Source organism: Ranitomeya variabilis, chromosome 7 (genome assembly GCF_051348905.1).
Source record: "Ranitomeya variabilis isolate aRanVar5 chromosome 7, aRanVar5.hap1, whole genome shotgun sequence".
NCBI lineage: Eukaryota > Metazoa > Chordata > Amphibia > Anura > Dendrobatidae > Ranitomeya > Ranitomeya variabilis.
Window position 1 is genome coordinate 4744087 of NC_135238.1, and position 18685 is coordinate 4762771.

The window sequence follows — 18685 nt, forward strand, 5'->3', positions numbered from 1 at the left end:
ATCATGAGTTATCTGAGCTTGCCCAGGCGTTATCAGAGTAAGGCCGGGGTCACACTTGCGAGTGCGATGTGAGAAACTCGAGCATCAATACCCAGCACTGCCCCCGGCACTCGGCATGGATTTCTATGCAGCTGAATGCTCCAGTCCGAACCGCTGGCGGCAGTGCTGGGTATTGATGCAAGACTCGCCCTAGTTTTTTGTATCGCACTCGCAAGTGTAACCCCGGCCTACCTCAGGCATGATTCACAGATGTATGTTATGTGTCTTCACATTTCGGTGCTCCATGATTCGCGGCTGTTAGACACCACACATGCGGGTATTGCCTGTTATTATCCCTGCTCTTGTAGTGGTCATGCAGCCTCAGAGACCCGAACCCTTTACTGGAGCCCGCACGAGCTACTTGAATAACACCGGAACGGCTCAGGTAGCACGGATCCAAGCACAATCACTCATCACTAAGAGTTATACGCTGGCTACTCACCAATGTGAGCCCTAATAGTTCTCCTGTGGACAGATTCTCCCCCTGTGGATCTGCGGCTCCTCCAGTGACCATCGGCCTCTCAGCTGCTTCTCTCATTACTGCTCTCCTTGTTAAATGGACAGCCATGTCTTGGTAGGTTTGCAGTTGGGCCATACTCCTATGTTTGGATGATGGATTGATGTTCCGTGAGATGCTCAGAGCTTGGGCTATTTTCTATAACCTAACCCTGCTTTCCTCTTCTACACTTTATCCTGGACCTGTCTGGTGGGCTCCTTGGTTTTCATGATTCTGTTTGATCTCTAATGTCCCCACACAAACCTCTGAGGTCTTCACAGAACATCTGTCGTTATACGGAGGAGAGATCACACCCAGGAGGACGCAGTGTACTAATTATGTGACTTCTGGGGGCGATTGTTCACTCAGGATTTTATTTAGGGGAATCAGTCTACAGGGGGCTGAATATTAATGCACAGAACAATTGTGAGAGTTACAGTTTTCAATAATAAAAAAAAATAAAAAACCCTGAATCATTTCCTTTACCCGTCACATACACATGTTACTTTGTATAATGAGCGTGTCGACCCCAATTCTAAAGCCTTTCTTCATTGTCAGGTGTCCCGTATTGCTAATTCCCAACCTCTTACATAAATCTCTTCCAGGTGGTGTAAATTAAAGACGTGTCAAATTTTTAAGGAGAATAAAGGAGAAATGGCGGCACTCACCCGATCTGAAGGTGAAGGAGCCCATTTTTATTGTAATTTCATCCTGGATGATAACATAGAGTGCGGTAATGATTACAATGGAGGTGCAGGAGTTTCAGAAGAAAACCACAGACATGGCGGACAACGACTGTTTCGCACTTCACTTGCACTTCTACAGGTCCATATAATATAATATGGACCCGCAGAAGTGCAAGTGAAGCATCCACCATGTCAGAGTTATCTGCAAATACTAGAGTCAAATTTGCACTCATCAGCCAAGAAGCTGCACATGGTGTATACTTGGACGTTCCAACATGACAACGATCCAAAACAAAAGGCCAAGTCGACCTGTCATTGGCTACAGCAGAATAAAGTGAAGGTTCTGGAGTGGCCATCTCAGTCTCCTGACCTCAATATCATTGAGCCATTCTGGGGAGATCTCAAGCGCGCAGTTCATGCTAGACAGCCCAGGAATTTACAGGAACTGGAGGCTTTCTGCCAAGAAGAGTGGGCAGCTTTACCATCTGAGAAAATAAAGACCCTCATCCACAACTACCACAAAAGACTTCAAGCTGTCATTGATGTTAGAGGGGGCAATACATGATATTGAGAAATGGGGTATGTGAACTTATGATCAGGGTCATTTCCATGTTTTGGGTTGTCATTATGATTTAAAAAGAAAAAACACAGGAGTTTGACAATAAATGGCTTCACCCAACCACTAACCATGAGTGGAGAAAAAGACTTGGTATTATCATCCATATTCTCTGAAAAAAGGCCAAGAAAGCAAGAATTCTGCCGGGGTATGTAAACTTTTGAGCACAACTGTATGTACAGTATAGTCACCTCTAGGGTCAGTGCAGGGAGTGTGCAGAGCTTCGGATGAGACTCTGGTAGCTTTTCTGCCGGAGATGGTTCCCGAGCTCTCGTTCTCCATGGTTCCGTGTTAGAGGAGCTGGTCGGATTCTGGTCCCTAGCTCTGACCCTTAATACCGAGTGATTTGTCGGCAGCACGTTGTGTTTGTGCCATTATTACGAGCCTCTTCATAAATTTGGTTACATTATATCTACATACAGCCCCAAATACATTATACAAAAACATTGACGGAGGCGTAAAATTAGCCAAAGTCACATTTATTGTGCTGACAGGTGTGCGTGATATTAATGACTTTTCTCACCACAGATCTTCCGCTCGGACTTCCCTACATTTCACCTATTGAGTCATAACTAAATATTTTTGGTCCAGTGAATACTATTTTGTATTTTTGGTTCCTCTGTGATAAGATGTTTTATTTAGGCAGAGCTCCCCCATATAAAGCTTCACGGCCCCGTCCCCACCTCCAATCACCTCCCTCGTCTTTCATTCCAGACATTATCTCTTATGGAAGAACTTGTGTAGAAACTTCTTGCGCTCCACTCTCTCTTTCCGGGGATTGCGTTCCTCTGACATCCTGAAGTTGACGTTCAGTAAGACTTTGTGGATCAGGTTCAGGAACTGCAGATGTCTCCCCAGGGTCTTCAGATTGTCCTCACCTGTGTAGTTCTCTACCGAGAAGATTTCTTCAGCCCCCATCCCTTCAAACATGTCACGGAATTTGGAGAAGGGGCCGCTGGTCTTGTGGGTGAGGACGATGATGGGGAAGATTCCTGTGTAGTGGACGAAAAACCATTACAATAAGGAGAAGTGAACGACCCCACAGTAAACATAGTGCAGCCAACCAGCAACACAAGGCAAGACGACAGATCCGGGAGATCTACCCACCGAGCGCCATGAGCTGCCTGGATCTACGGGGACCAATATTGGCCATACACTTCTCTATATGAGGGACCTAAGAGCATCTTCTACCCCTCTATACTGGGGGTTTATTTACACAATCTTTCTCTCTATATTGGGGTCTATATGCAACTTTTGATGGCTTCACTGGGGACATACTGTATATGTAACTTTTGCCTCTCTTTATCCTGGTGGTCTTTTTGCACCTTCTACTTCTATGTACTGGGGACCTATCTGTTCCTTCTGCCTCTCCATACTAAGGGTTTTTATGTACTCTTTTTCCTGTCTATACTGGGGGGTCTATATGTAGCTTTTAAAAAAAAAAAACTGACCGTCACATCCAAACATAAACTAGGTCTGAACAGGTGCTTACCTAGAGTCACCAACTCATATACAATCAAACAAATAAAGCAGCACTCTGTAGCACCATAGCAAATATGAAATATGGAAATTGAATTGCATTACTGCTCTAGAAATATGAAAAATTGAGAATGCTTAGCGCATAAATTGGCCAATTCATGTGTATCTGGCAGCCACGTTAAGGTGATTCTCGTTGCCAGAACCTAACAATGCCAATCCTCTCTTAGACTAAAATCTTCATCTGTCTGGGAACCTAATATGTATCCTCTCTGGACTAAAGTCTATATCTCAAAGGAATGGTAGAATCCTGCTGTGATTAAAAACACCTGAGGCTAAAGGGCGGAGTGCTCAGTCTAAGAGAGGATTCACATTAAATTCCCATACAGATGAAGACTTTCTTCTAAGAGAGGATTGGAATTAAGATAGGTCCTGGAAACGAGAATCGCCTGAACGTGGCTGCCAGATACACATGAATTGGCCAATTTATGCACTAAACTTTCTCAATTTTTCATATTTCTAGTGCAGTAATGCAATCTTTTTTTATATGTACCTTGTATCCCTCTATATTGGGGGTCCTTGTGTAGCTTCTCTTTAAATTGAGGGCCTATGTAGCTTCTGCCTCTATACTGGGATCTATAAGTCCCTTATATCTCTATACTGGGGTCTATATGTACCTTATATCTCTCTATACTGGGATCTATAAGTAACTTGTATCTCTATACTGGGGGTCTACAAGTACCTTGTATCCCTCTATATTGGGGTCCCTGTGTAGCTTCTCTTTATATTGGGGGCCTATGTAGCTTCTGCCTCTATATGGGGATCTATAAGCACCTTGAGCCTCTCTCTATACAGGGGGCCATTACCCACCATCCACGTGTCAGTCAAGCATAATGCTGCGCTCACTTCTTACCTGTTAGGTCTCGACAGGTTTTAAGGAACGTCTTGATTTCTTCCATCTCATTAGCGGCAATGTCCCTCTTCACGCTGTAACAACAGTAATTTTATGGTTTCCCATGTGTATCTGGTCACCCTGATATGTGTTCTCTTCAGCAGCGTTCGCCCCTCTATCCTCATAGTGTCCATGTTTGATGATGGTGCATGCAGTCGTTACCTCTGTTATTACTGACATTTACAGTATATATTCCCTCATATACAGACTCGATCTGCTGGAGATAGCAGATCCTGATAGTAATGGGCACTGTACATGAGCGGTGTCGTGCTTGGCCTTCACTAAGATGAAGATTCATCTCTTCATGTGTCATTGACACCAGACACAATTCCCAGATATTCTCCTACCTGTAAACGAACACCGGCACAATAACATTGCTGAAGTTTGGCTCGATTTCGGCATCTTCCAAGCGATTCAACACTTCATCAAACTCCTTTGTCCATTCCACTCCTTCGTTCAATGGAACAAAATTTGCTGGAGAATTAGAAAATAGAAACATAAGAAATAGATTTATACAGATAATAGTGATGCTGAAAATAAAATATCACATTCTAAAATAAGCCAAACAATGAGGAACAGACTATGGTGAAGAGAGGGCCACTAGAAGCAATCCATGCGTGAAAAGGCCCGCATGAGGAGAAGACTGTGGGGCCAAGAAGGACACGGAGAAGTCTGAGAAAGGGGGCAGCATGAAGAGAAGTCTGCGGGGCAAAGAAGGACACGGAGAAGTCTGAGGAAAGGCAGCATGAGGAGAAGTCTGTGGGGCAAAGAAGAACACAGAGAAGTCTGAGAAAAGGGGCAGCACGAGGAGAAGTCTGGGGCAAAGAAGGACATGGAGAAGTCTGAGAAAAGGGGCATCATGAGGGGAAGTCTGCGGGGCAAAGAAGGACATGGAGAAGTCTGAGAAAAGGAAAGCATGAGGAGAAGTCTGTGGAGCAAAGAAGGACATGGACAAGTCTGAGAAAAGGGAAGCATGAAGAGAAGTCTGTGGGGCAAGGAAGGACATGGAGAGGTCTGAGAAAAGGGGCAGCATGAGGAGAATTCTGCAGGGCAAAGAAGGACACGGAGAAGTCTGAGAAAAGGGAAGCATGAGAAGAAGTCTGTGGGGCAAAGAAGGACACGGAGAGGTCTGAGAAAAGGGGCATCATGAGGAGAAGTCTGCAGGGCAAAGAAGGACACAGAGAAGTCTGAGGAAAGAGAAGCATAAGGAGAAGTCTGCAGGACAAAGAAGGACACGGAGAAGTCTTAGAAAAGGCAAACATGGGGAGAAGTCTGCAGGGCAAAGAAGGACACGGAGATGTCTGAAAAAAGGCAAACACGGAGAAATCTGTGGGGCAAAGAAGGACATGGAGAGGACTGAGAAAAGGGAAGCATGGGGAGAAGTCTGCGGGGCAAAGAAGGACACGGAGAAGTCTGAGAAAAGGGAAACATGGGCAAAGTCTTTGGGGCAAGAAGAACACGGAGAAGTTTGATAAAAGGGAAGCATGAGGAGAAGTCGCAGGGCAGAGGACACAGAAGTCTGAGACATGTGCAGCATGAGAAGTCTGCGGGGCCAAGAAGGACACGGAGAGGTCTGAGAAAAGGGAAGCATGAGAAGAAGTCTGTGAGAAAAGGGCGGCATGATAGAGTAACTTTGGCCACAAGGAGCAATTGGCATGATAAAGTGGGCTCTGGGGGCAGCATGGAGGAAGAAAGAGTAACACAGGGAGCAGTCATCGTGACATAGCAGACAGCAGAGTAAAATCGTTTGTGTGAGAAAGTGGGCGATATGGGGAGAAATCTGTGTGGATAAGATGGTGGCACAGGGAGCAGACTGTCTGAGAACAAGAGCGACATGGGAATAACCTGTAAAGAAAGTGGAGAACAAGGTGTCCTGTGATATGTTTTGGAGCATGAGGGAGCAGTATGTGTGAGAACAAGAGAAGCATTGGACACCGACCATGGTATTATTTATGTGAAATTCCTCATTCACACAACACAAGGATTTTTAGCTCTTGCTGTCCGCCCGGTGGGTTCCTGGCTCTCGGTGATGTCGTCTTTTTGCTGTGCAGACACTTATCAATGATCAAGATTGCGTTTAGTAAGGGTTTAATTGATCGTGAATAGATTATATTTAAACCCTTCCTGAAATAGGATGCAATATTACATGATATTTATTGTGTGGGGGTGCATGGAGGATCTGAGTCCGCTCTGCAGTGGGTGCAGGCTTCATTATACAGCCGTCACCTTCCTCTAACAGCAGCGACTGAGCGACGCCCAACACAGATATTCAACCATTTACATGTAGCTGCCAATCTCTGACATCCGAAATTAGATTGCTGCAATCTATCTTTGTGCCCAGTGAGATCCTGTTGGCAGCCAGTGGCCTAACAAAGGCCTAACTCCATTGCCAAGTACATCAGTATAAAGTACAAGTAATCAAATGATCACAGGTTTTAGTCTCCAGGGGACAAGACACATTAACTAAAGGTATAAACAATAAAACAGAACAGATAAAATAAACCAATACTACTCCCTGAGGAAGCATTGCGAAACTCGTGGTGCAGGACAAGCAGTGAACTTTGATACTATGGGTTTATGGTCCTTTTATTATGGATGTGACGCCTTCTCTGTGATCTTTGTGTCATTTTAGGTTATTTACTCTTGGTATTCCATCATTCATTATGAGCTAATCTCTATATTATTGTGAAAGTTAATTTAAAAAGTTTTAACAATGAAATATAAAACGTAAGAGTTTAAATCACACCCCTCCTCCCAACTTAATAATGCAGAAATAAAATAATAAATAAAAAATAAACATATTTGGAATTTTTGTGTCCATAAGAGTACAATTTATTACATTTTATTTCTACTGCAAAATATTGTTAGTAAAAATTCCAGCCCCCCATAAAAAAACATCCCTCTGTGAAGGATCATCCTTCAGTCATATGTATAGCTTTAATGTGACGTAACTACATTTATGGAAAATTCTAGGGGGACGGAGGGGATAATCAGGAGACGTATCCATTAGGGTCTGCTGTGGGTCCCGTTTTTCCCATCCCGGACTTTGGCCTGATACTAAATTTGGGTTTTCTGTATTTTTCCCTTCATGAATGGGACTTACCCAGCTGGGTATAAAACTCTCCGGCCTCAAAGGGGTTTAGCGTGGCGCATCCTCGGTTGTCCACCATGGTGATGGTGTTGGTGAGTGGGTAGGTTCTCCTGACCGTGGTGAGGCCACCGTCGGCCGAGCCGGACTCAGCGTGGACTGTGAACTCCTTATCGTGGAGGGCATATTTACAGGAGTTGATTAGGGAGGATTTCCCGTGTCCCAGGAAGCCCATCAGCTGGATGAGGATCTGATTGTAGCCCTGGTTTCCCAGGGGACAGTTATTCAGGGTGTAAGATGCAATATATTCCTTCAGCTGGCCAATATCCATATCTGACCTAGGACCGAGCGTTCACACACACGAGGCGAAACAATAGAAGTGAAAGTAAATTAATTTCCAAGAAGAAGGAGGAGGCTCCTGTGAGGACAGGAAGGAGAGGGGGAATGTAGTAATGACAACGTCTGACTTGTTTTCCTTGTTTTATTAGTTATTAGTATATTTTCAGTGTCACCATCTATAGTAGAAATAGTAGAAATATTAGTTTGGCATCTGGTCAATAGGCAGAACATTGGGCTGGTACATGGTGATCTGTAGTGATCAAATCTCTGCAGTCATCTCGTTATCAGCACAGGCAGAATGACAGACGGGGTCCATGTGTATCACCCACAGCTGATATCTATAGGGAGAGGTATAGAGACTATATGGAGAGATGATATCTATAGGGAGAGGTATAGAGACTATATGGAGAGCTGACATCTATAGGGAGAGGTACAGAGACCATATGGAGAGCTGATATCTATAGGGAGAGGTATAGAGACTATATGGAGAGCTGACATCTATAGGGAGAGGTACAGAGACCATATGGAGAGCTGATATCTATAGGGAGAGGTATAGAGACTATATGGAGAGCTGACATCTATAGGGAGAGGCATAGAGACTATATGGCGAGCTGACATCTATAGGGAAAGGTATAGAGACTATACGGAGAGCTGACATCTGTAGGGAGAGATATAGAGACTATACGGAGAGCTGATATCTATAGGGAGAGGCATAGAGACTATAAGGAGAACTGACATCTGTAGGGAGAGGCATAGAGACTATACGGAGAGCTGATATCTGTAGGGAGAGGTATAGAGACTATATGGAGAGATTATATCTATAGGGAGAGGTAAAGAGACTATATGGAGAGCTGACATCTATAGGGAGAGGTACAGAGACCATATGGAGAGCTGATATCTATAGGGAGAGGTATAGAGACTATATGGAGAGCTGACATCTATAGGGAGAGGTACAGAGACCATATGGAGAGCTGATATCTATAGGGAGAGGTATAGAGACTATATGGAGAGCTGACATCTATAGGGAGAGGTATAGAGACTATACGGAGAGATGATATCTATAGGGAGAGGTATAGAGACCATATGGAGAGCTGATATCTATAGGGAGAGGTATAGAGACTATATGGAGATGATATCTATAGGGAGAGGTGTAGAGACTATACAGAGAGATGATATCTATAGGGAGAGGCATAGAGACTATATGGAGAGATGATATCTGTAGGGAGAGGTATAGAGACTATATGGAGAGCTGATATCTATAAGGAGAGGTATAGAGACTATATGGAGAGCTGATATCTATCGGGAGAGGCATAGAGACTATATGGAGAGCTGATATCTATCGGGAGAGGCATAGAGACTATATGGAGAGCTGATATCTATAGGGAGAGGTATAGAGACTATACGGAGAGCTGACATCTGTAGGGAGAGGTGTAGAGACTATACAGATAGATGATATCTATAGGGAGAGGTATATAGACTATGGAGAGATATCTGTAGGGAGAGATATAGAGACTATATGGAGAGACATCTGTAGGGAGAGGTATAGAGACTATATGGAGATGATATCTATAGGGAGAGGTATAGAGACTATATGGAGATGATATCTATAGGGAGAGGTATATAGACTATATGGAGAGACATCTGTAGGGAGAGGTATAGAGACTATATGGAGATGATATCTATAGGGAGAGGTATAGAGACTATATGAAGATGATATCTATAGGGAGAGGTATAGAGACTATACAGAGAGATGATATCTATAAGGAGAGGTATAGAGACTATATGGAGAGATGATATCTATAGGGAGAGGTATAGAGACTATATGGAGAGCTGACATCTATAGGGAGAGGTATAGAGACTATATGGAGAGCTGATATCTATAGGGAGAGGTACAAAGACCATATGGAGAGCTGATATCTATAGGGAGAGGTATAGAGACTATATGGAGATGATATCTGTAGGGAGAGGTATAGAGACTATACAGATAGATGATATCTATAGGGAGAGGTATAGAGACTATGCAGAGAGCTGAAATCTATAGGGAGAGGCACAGAGACTATATGGAGAGCTGATATCTATAGGGAGAGGTATAGAGACTATACGGAGAGCTGATATCTATAGGGAGAGGTATAGAGACTATACAGAGAGATGATATCTATAAGGAGAGGTATAGAGACTATATGGAGAGATTATACCTATAGGGAGAGGTATAGAGACTATACAGAGAGATGATACCTATAGGGAGAGGTATAGAGACTATGCAGAGAGCTGAAATCTATAGGGAGAGGCACAGAGACTATATGGAGAGCTGATATCTATAGGGAGAGGTATAGAGACTATACGGAGAGCTGATATCTATAGGGAGAGGTATAGAGACTATATGGAGAGCTGACATCTATAGGGAGAGGTATAGAGACTATACGGAGAGATGATATCTATAGGGAGAGGTATAGAGACTATATGGAGAGCTGACATCTATAGAGAGAGGTATAGAGACTATACAGAGAGATGATATCTATAAGGAGAGGTATAGAGACTATATGGAGAGATGATATCTGTAGGGAGAGGCATAGAGACTATACAGAGAGATGATACCTATAGGGAGAGGTATAGAGACTATGCAGAGAGCTGAAATCTATAGGGAGAGGCCCAGAGAATATATGGAGAGCTGATATCTATAGGGAGAGGTATAGAGACTATACGGAGAGCTGATATCTATAGGGAGAGGTATAGAGACTATATGGAGAGCTGACATCTATAGGGAGAGGTATAGAGACTATACGGAGAGATGATATCTATAGGGAGAGGTATAGAGACTATATGGAGAGCTGACATCTATAGGGAGAGCTATAGAGACTATATGGAGAGCTGAAATCTGTAGGGAGAGGCATAGAGACTATATGGAGAGCTGATATCTATAAGGAGAGGTATAGAGACTATATGGAGAGCTGATATCTATAGGGAGAGGTATAGAGACTATACAGAGAGCTGACATCTGTAGGGAGAGGTATAGAGGCTATACGGAGAGCTGATATCTGTAGGGTAAGGTATAGAGACTGTATGGAGAGCTGATATCTATAGGGAGATGCATAGAGATTATACAGATAGATGATATCTATAGGGAGAAGCACAGAGACTATATGGAGAGCTGATATCTATAGGGAGAGGTATAGAGACTATACGGAGAGCTGATATCTATAGGTAGAGGCATATAGAATACATGGAGAGCTGATATCTGTAGGGAGAGGTATAGAGACTATATGAAGAGCTGACATCTGTAGGGAGAGGTATAGAGACTATACGGAGAGCTGATATCTATAAGGAGAGGTATAGAGACTATATGGAGAGCTGATATCTATAAGGAGAGGTATAGAGACTATACGGAGAGCTGATATCTATAGGGAGAGGTATAGAGACTATACGGAGAGCTGACATCTGTAGGGAGAGGTATAGAGACTATACAGAGAGATGATATCTATAGGGAGAGGTATAGAGACTATACGGAGAGATGATACCTATAGGCAGAGGTATAGAGACTATATGGAGAGCTGATATCTATAGGGAGAGGTATAGAGACTATATGGAGATGATATCTGTAGGGAGAGGTATAGAGACTATACAGAGAGATGATACCTATAGGGAGAGGTATAGAGACTATGCAGAGAGCTGAAATCTATAGGGAGAAGCACAGAGACTATATGGAGAGCTGATATCTATCGGGAGAGGCATAGAGACTATATGGAGAGCTGATATCTATAGGGAGAGGTATAGAGACTATACGGAGAGCTGACATCTGTAGGGAGAGGTGTAGAGACTATACAGATAGATGATATCTATAGGGAGAGGTATAGAGACTATATGGAGAGCTGATATCTATAAGGAGAGGTATAGAGACTATACGGAGAGCTGACATCTGTAGGGAGAGGTATAGAGACTATATGGAGAGCTGATATCTATAAGGAGAGGTATGGAGACTACATGGAGAGCTGATATCTATAGGGAGAGGTATAGAGACTATACAGAGAGCTGATATCTATAGGGAGAGGCATAGAGACTATACGGAGAGATGATATCTATAGGGAGAGGTATAGAGACTATATGGAGAGCTGACATCTATAGGGAGAGGTATAGAGACTATATGGAGAGCTGATATCTATAGGGAGAGGTACAAAGACCATATGGAGAGCTGATATCTATAGGGAGAGGTATAGAGACTATATGGAGATGATATATGTAGGGAGAGGTACAGAGACTATACAGAGAGATGATACCTATAGGGAGAGGTATAGAGACTATGCAGAGAGCTGAAATCTATAGGGAGAGGCACAGATACTATATGGAGAGCTGATATCTATAGGGAGAGGTATAGAGACTATACGGAGAGCTGATATCTATAGGGAGAGGTATAGAGACTATATGGAGAGCTGACATCTATAGGGAGAGGTATAGAGACTATACGGAGAGATGATATCTATAGGGAGAGGTATAGAGACTATATGGAGAGCTGACATCTATAGGGAGAGGTATAGAGACTATACAGAGAGATGCCATCTATAGGGAGAGGTATAGAGACTATACGGAGAGATGATATCTATAGGGAGAGGTATAGAGACTATATGGAGAGCTGACATCTAAAGGGAGAGCTATAGAGACTATATGGAGAGCTGAAATCTGTAGGGAGAGGCATAGAGACTATATGGAGAGCTGATATCTATAAGGAGAGGTATAGAGACTATACAGAGAGATATCTATAGGGAGAGGTATAGAGACTATATGGAGAGCTGATATCTATAGTGAGATGCATAGAGACTATATGGAGAGCTGATATCTATAGGGAGAGGTATAGAGACTATATGGAGAGCTGATATCTATAGGGAGAGGTATAGAGGCTATACGGAGAGCTGATATCTGTAGGGTCAGGTATAGAGACTGTATGGAGAGCTGATATCTATAGGGAGATGCATAGAGATTATACAGATAGATGATATCTATAGGGAGAAGCACAGAGACTATATGGAGAGCTGATATCTATAGGGAGAGGTATAGAGACTATACGGAGAGCTGATATCTATAGGTAGAGGCATATAGAATATATGGAGAGCTGATATCTGTAGGGAGAGGTATAGGGACTATATGGAGAGCTGATATCTATAGGGAGGGGTATACAGACTATACGGAGAGCTGACATCTGTAGGGAGAGGTATAGAGACTATACAGAGAGATGATACCTATAGGGAGAGGTATAGAGACTATACGGAGAGCTGACATCTGTAGGGAAAGGTATAGAGACTATACAGAGAGATGATACCTATAGGGAGAGGTATAGAGACTATATGGAGAGCTGATATCTATAGGGAGAGGTATAGAGACTATGCAGAGAGCTGAAATCTATAGGGAGAGGTATAGAGACTATACGGACAGCTGACATCTGTAGGGAGAGATGTAGAGACTATACAGATAGATGATATCTATAGGGAGAGGTATAGAGACTATATGGAGAGCTGATATCTATAAGGAGAGGTATAGAGACTATACGGAGAGCTGACATCTGTAGGCAGAGGCATAGAGACTATACGGAGAGCTGACATCTGTAGGGAGAGGTATAGAGACTATATGGAGAGCTGATATCTATAAGGAGAGGTATAGAGACTACATGGAGAGCTGATATCTGTAGGGAGAGGTATAGAGACTATACAGAGAGATGATATCTATAGGGAGAGGCATAGAGACTATACGGAGAGCTGACATCTGTAGGGAGAGGTATAGAGACTATACAAAGAGATGATACCTATAGGGATAGGTATAGAGACTATACGGAGAGCTGACATATGTAGGGATAGGTATAGAGACTATACGGAGAGCTGACATCTGTAGGGAGAGGTATACAGACTATACAGAGAGATGATATCTATAGGGAGAGGCATAGAGACTATACGGAGAGATGATATCTATAGGGAGAGGTATAGAGACTATACGGAGAGCTGATATCTATAAGGAGAGGTATAGAGACTATACAGAGAGATGATATCTATAAGGAGAAGTATAGAGACTATACGGAGAGCTGACATCTGTAGGGAGAGGTATAGAGACTATACAGAGAGATGATATCTATAGGGAGAGGCATAGAGACTATACGGAGAGATGATATCTATAGGGAGAGGTATAGAGACTATACGGAGAGCTGATATCTATAAGGAGAGGTATAGAGACTATACAGAGAGATGATATCTATAAGGAGAAGTATAGAGACTATACGGAGAGCTGACATCTGTAGGGAGAGGTATAGAGACTATACAGAGAGATGATATCTATAGGGAGAGGCATAGAGACTATACGGAGAGATGATATCTATAGGGAGAGGTATAGAGACTATACGGAGAGCTGATATCTATAAGGAGAGGTATAGAGACTATACAGAGAGATGATATCTATAAGGAGAAGTATAGAGACTATACGGAGAGCTGACATCTGTAGGGAGAGGTATAGAGACTATACAGAGAGATGACATCTGTAGGGAGAGCTATAGAGACTATATGGAAAGCTGATATCTATAGGGAGAGGTACAGAGACCATATGGAGAGATGATATCTATAAAGAGAGGTATAGAGACTATACGGAGAGCTGACATCTATAGGGAGAGGTATAGAGACTATACGGAGAGATGATATCTATAGGGAGAGGTATAGAGACTATATGGAGAGCTGACATCTATAGGGAGAGGTATAGAGACTATACAGAGAGATGACATCTATAGGGAGAGGTATAGAGACTATACGGAGAGATGATATCTATAGGGAGAGGTATAGAGACTATATGGAGAGCTGAAATCTGTAGGGAGAGGCATAGAGACTATATGGAGAGCTGATATCTATAAGGAGAGGTATAGAGACTATACAGAGAGATATCTATAGGGAGAGGTATAGAGACTATATGGAGAGCTGATATCTATAGTGAGATGCATAGAGACTATATGGAGAGCTGATATCTATAGTGAGATGCATAGAGACTATATGGAGAGCTGATATCTATAGGGAGAGGTATAGAGACTATATGGAGAGCTGATATCTATAGGGAGAGGTATAGAGGCTATACGGAGAGCTGATATCTGTAGGGTCAGGTATAGATACTGTATGGAGAGCTGATATCTATAGGGAGATGCATAGAGATTATACAGATAGATGATATCTATAGGGAGAAGCACAGAGACTATATGGAGAGCTGATATCTATAGGGAGAGGTATAGAGACTATACGGAGAGCTGATATCTATAGGTAGAGGCATATAGAATATATGGAGAGCTGATATCTGTAGGGAGAGGTATAGGGACTATATGGAGAGCTGATATCTATAGGGAGAGGTATACAGACTATACGGAGAGCTGACATCTGTAGGGAGAGGTATAGAGACTATACAGAGAGATGATACCTATAGGGAGAGGTATAGAGACTATATGGAGAGCTGATATCTATAGGGAGAGGTATAGAGACTATGCAGAGAGCTGAAATATATAGGGAGAGGTATAGAGACTATACGGACAGCTGACATCTGTAGGGAGAGATGTAGAGACTATACAGATAGATGATATCTATAGGGAGAGGTATAGAGACTATATGGAGAGCTGATATCTATAAGGAGAGGTATAGAGACTATACGGAGAGCTGACATCTGTAGGGAGAGGCATAGAGACTATACGGAGAGCTGACATCTGTAGGGAGAGGTATAGAGACTATATGGAGAGCTGATATCTATAAGGAGAGGTATAGAGACTACATGGAGAGCTGATATCTGTAGGGAGAGGTATAGAGACTATACAGAGAGATGATATCTATAGGGAGAGGCATAGAGACTATACGGAGAGCTGACATCTGTAGGGAGAGGTATAGAGACTATACAAAGAGATGATACCTATAGGGATAGGTATAGAGACTATACGGAGAGCTGACATATGTAGGGATAGGTATAGAGACTATACGGAGAGCTGACATCTGTAGGGAGAGGTATAGAGACTATACAGAGAGATGATATCTATAGGGAGAGGCATAGAGACTATACGGAGAGATGATATCTATAGGGAGAGGTATAGAGACTATACGGAGAGCTGATATCTATAAGGAGAGGTATAGAGACTATACAGAGAGATGATATCTATAAGGAGAAGTATAGAGACTATACGGAGAGCTGACATCTGTAGGGAGAGGTATAGAGACTATACAGAGAGATGATATCTATAGGGAGAGGCATAGAGACTATACGGAGAGATGATATCTATAGGGAGAGGTATAGAGACTATACGGAGAGCTGATATCTATAAGGAGAGGTATAGAGACTATACAGAGAGATGATATCTATAAGGAGAAGTATAGAGACTATACGGAGAGCTGACATCTGTAGGGAGAGGTATAGAGACTATACAGAGAGATGATATCTATAGGGAGAGGCATAGAGACTATACGGAGAGATGATATCTATAGGGAGAGGTATAGAGACTATACGGAGAGCTGATATCTATAAGGAGAGGTATAGAGACTATACAGAGAGATGATATCTATAAGGAGAAGTATAGAGACTATACGGAGAGCTGACATCTGTAGGGAGAGGTATAGAGACTATACAGAGAGATGACATCTGTAGGGAGAGCTATAGAGACTATATGGAAAGCTGATATCTATAGGGAGAGGTACAGAGACCATATGGAGAGATGATATCTATAGAGAGAGGTATAGAGACTATATGGAGAGCTGACATCTATAGGGAGAAGTACAGAGACCATATGGAGAGATGATATCTACAGAGAGAGGTATAGAGACTATATGGAGAGCTGACATCTATAGGGAGAGGTATAGAGACCATATGGAGAGATGATATCTATAGAGAGAGGTATAGAGACTATATGGAGAGCTGACATCTGTAGGGAGAGGTGTAGAGACTATACAGAGAGATGATATCTATAGGGAGAGGTATAGAGACTATATGGAAAGCTGATATCTATAGGGAGAGGTATAGAGACTATATGGAGAGCTGATATCTGTAGGTAGAGGTATAGAGACTATATGGAGAGCTGATATCTGTAGGGAGAGGCATAGAGAATATGTGTTCTAGCACAATATGGTGGCTCAGTGATTAGCACTGTATGGTGGCTCAGTGGTTAGCATGGTATATTGGCTAAGGGGTTCGCATTATATGGTGGCTCAGTGAATCGCACTATATGGTGGCTGAGTGTTTAGCACTATATGGTGGCTCAGTGGATAGCACTGTTTTCTGCCTAAGTGGTTAGCACTGTATGCTGGCTGAGAGGTTAGCACTATATAGTGCCTAAGTGATTCGCTCTATATGGTGGCTAAGTTGTTAACACTGTATGGTGGCTTAGTGGTTAACACTATATAGTGGCTCAGTAGTTACCACTGTACGATGGCTCAGTAGTTACTACTTTATAGTGAGACGTGAGACGTGTATGCGGGCTTATGGGGGAATTGCTGCCTGCCATGCTGCATACCTGATTTGTTTATGTGTATTTTCTAATTAAGTTTTGTACATTTTGCATTAAGTGGACATTTTGACTACGTTTTTTCGGTGCTTTAGATTGATGTTATATGTCAGTGCAGTTGTCTATATATGGTCCAGTCTGCCTTAGTATACATAATGATTATATCTAAATAACTGGGTAACTAGGGCGGATCATGTATTCCATTGAATTTTGGTTTATAGTGGCTCAGTGGTTACTACTGTATGGTGGCTCAGTGGTTAGCACTATATATTGCATGAGTGGTTAGCACTATATGGTGTCTCAGTGGTTAGCACTATATGGTGGCTGAGTGGTTAGCAGTATATGGTGTCTCAGTGGTTAGTACTATATGGTGGCTCAGTGATTAGCACTATATGGTGGCTGAGTGGTTAGCACTATATGGTGGCTCAGTGGTTAGTACTATATGGTGGCTCAGTGGTTAGCACTATATGGTGGCTCAGTGGTTAGTACTATATGGTGGCTCAGTGGTTAGCAGTACATGGTAACTCAGTGGTTAGCACTATATGGTGGCTCAGTGGTTAGTACTATATGGTAGCTCAGTGGTTAGTACTATATGGTAGCTCAGTGGTTAGCACTATATGGTGGCTCAGTGGTTAGCACTATATGGTGGCTGAGTGGTTAGCAGTATATGGTGGCTCAGTGGTTAGTTCTATATGGTGGCTCAGTGGTTAGCACTACATGGTAGCTCAGTGGTTAGCACTATATGGTGGTTGAGTGGTTAGCACTATATGGTGGCTGAGTGGTTAGCAGTATATGGTGGCTCAGTGGTTAGCACTGGTGCTTTGCAGTGCTGGGGTCCTGGATTCAAATTCCAAGGAAATATCTGCAAGGAGATTGTGGGTTTCATCCGGTTTACTTCTAAATTCCAAAGACAAAGTGATAGAGAATGTGGATTGTGCGCTCCGGCGGTGACAGTGATCTCTGTACAGCTCTGCAGCGTATGTTGGCGCTATACAGGAGGACAACAGGTATAATTAGTGGATGACTTTTAATGTTCTGCAGCTGCTGGGAAATCTCTACTTGTCCGTTGGCGCCACCTGCAGTCGTAACTGAGAATCTCACCTCATCTTTGTTTTTTCAGTTATTTTTCATTATTTGGCACAATTTGGGGACGAACTAAATAGAATGAAGAAAAGGAATAAAGAAAAGAATGAACATAATAACTTATAGGTCCAAAGAGATGAAGAGGTGTTATAGATTCCTTATACATCATGGATATGGAATGAACATGATTAATATGTAGACAATTAGGAAATCAGCACAGATCCCATGTAAACAGGTGTATAGTATATTCCCTGAGCTTTATAGGTGGGGACTGAACATGTGATATACAGGGTGGGCCATTTACATGGATACACCTTTGGACCTATAAGTTATTATGTTCATTCTTTTTCTTTATTCCTTTTCTTCATTCTTTTTAGCACGTCCCGTGAATAGTGCAGATAAAGCTACAGGACATGGAGTATTGGG

At 42.6% G+C, this 18685-nt stretch overlaps 1 protein-coding gene across 1 annotated transcript; it reads right to left on the reverse strand.

Moving 5' to 3' along the window:
* Window positions 1-1969: 1969 nt before the first annotated feature.
* On the reverse strand, window positions 1970-7744 carry LOC143785056 (uncharacterized). The gene is made up of 4 exons (XM_077273719.1): window positions 7369-7744; window positions 4613-4739; window positions 4227-4300; window positions 1970-2829 (listed from the first exon to the last, which is right to left on the reverse strand). The coding sequence occupies exons 1-4, from the start codon at window positions 7682-7684 to the stop codon at window positions 2555-2557; spliced, it is 792 nt and encodes a 263-aa protein (XP_077129834.1). The 5' UTR covers window positions 7685-7744; the 3' UTR covers window positions 1970-2554.
* Between the last annotated feature and the right edge of the window lie 10941 nt (window positions 7745-18685).

Excerpts from the sequence above, each read along its gene's own strand:
- LOC143785056 (XM_077273719.1), bottom strand. The coding sequence starts at position 7,684 with ATGGATATTGGCCAGCTGAAGGAATATATTGCATCTTACACCCTGAAT. Across the intron at positions 4,740-7,368 it reads AGAGTTTTATACCCAGCTGG|CAAATTTTGTTCCATTGAAC; the intron begins GTAAGTCCCATT and ends CTAATTCTCCAG. Across the intron at positions 2,830-4,226 it reads AACCTGTCGAGACCTAACAG|GAATCTTCCCCATCATCGTC; the intron begins GTAAGAAGTGAG and ends TCCACTACACAG.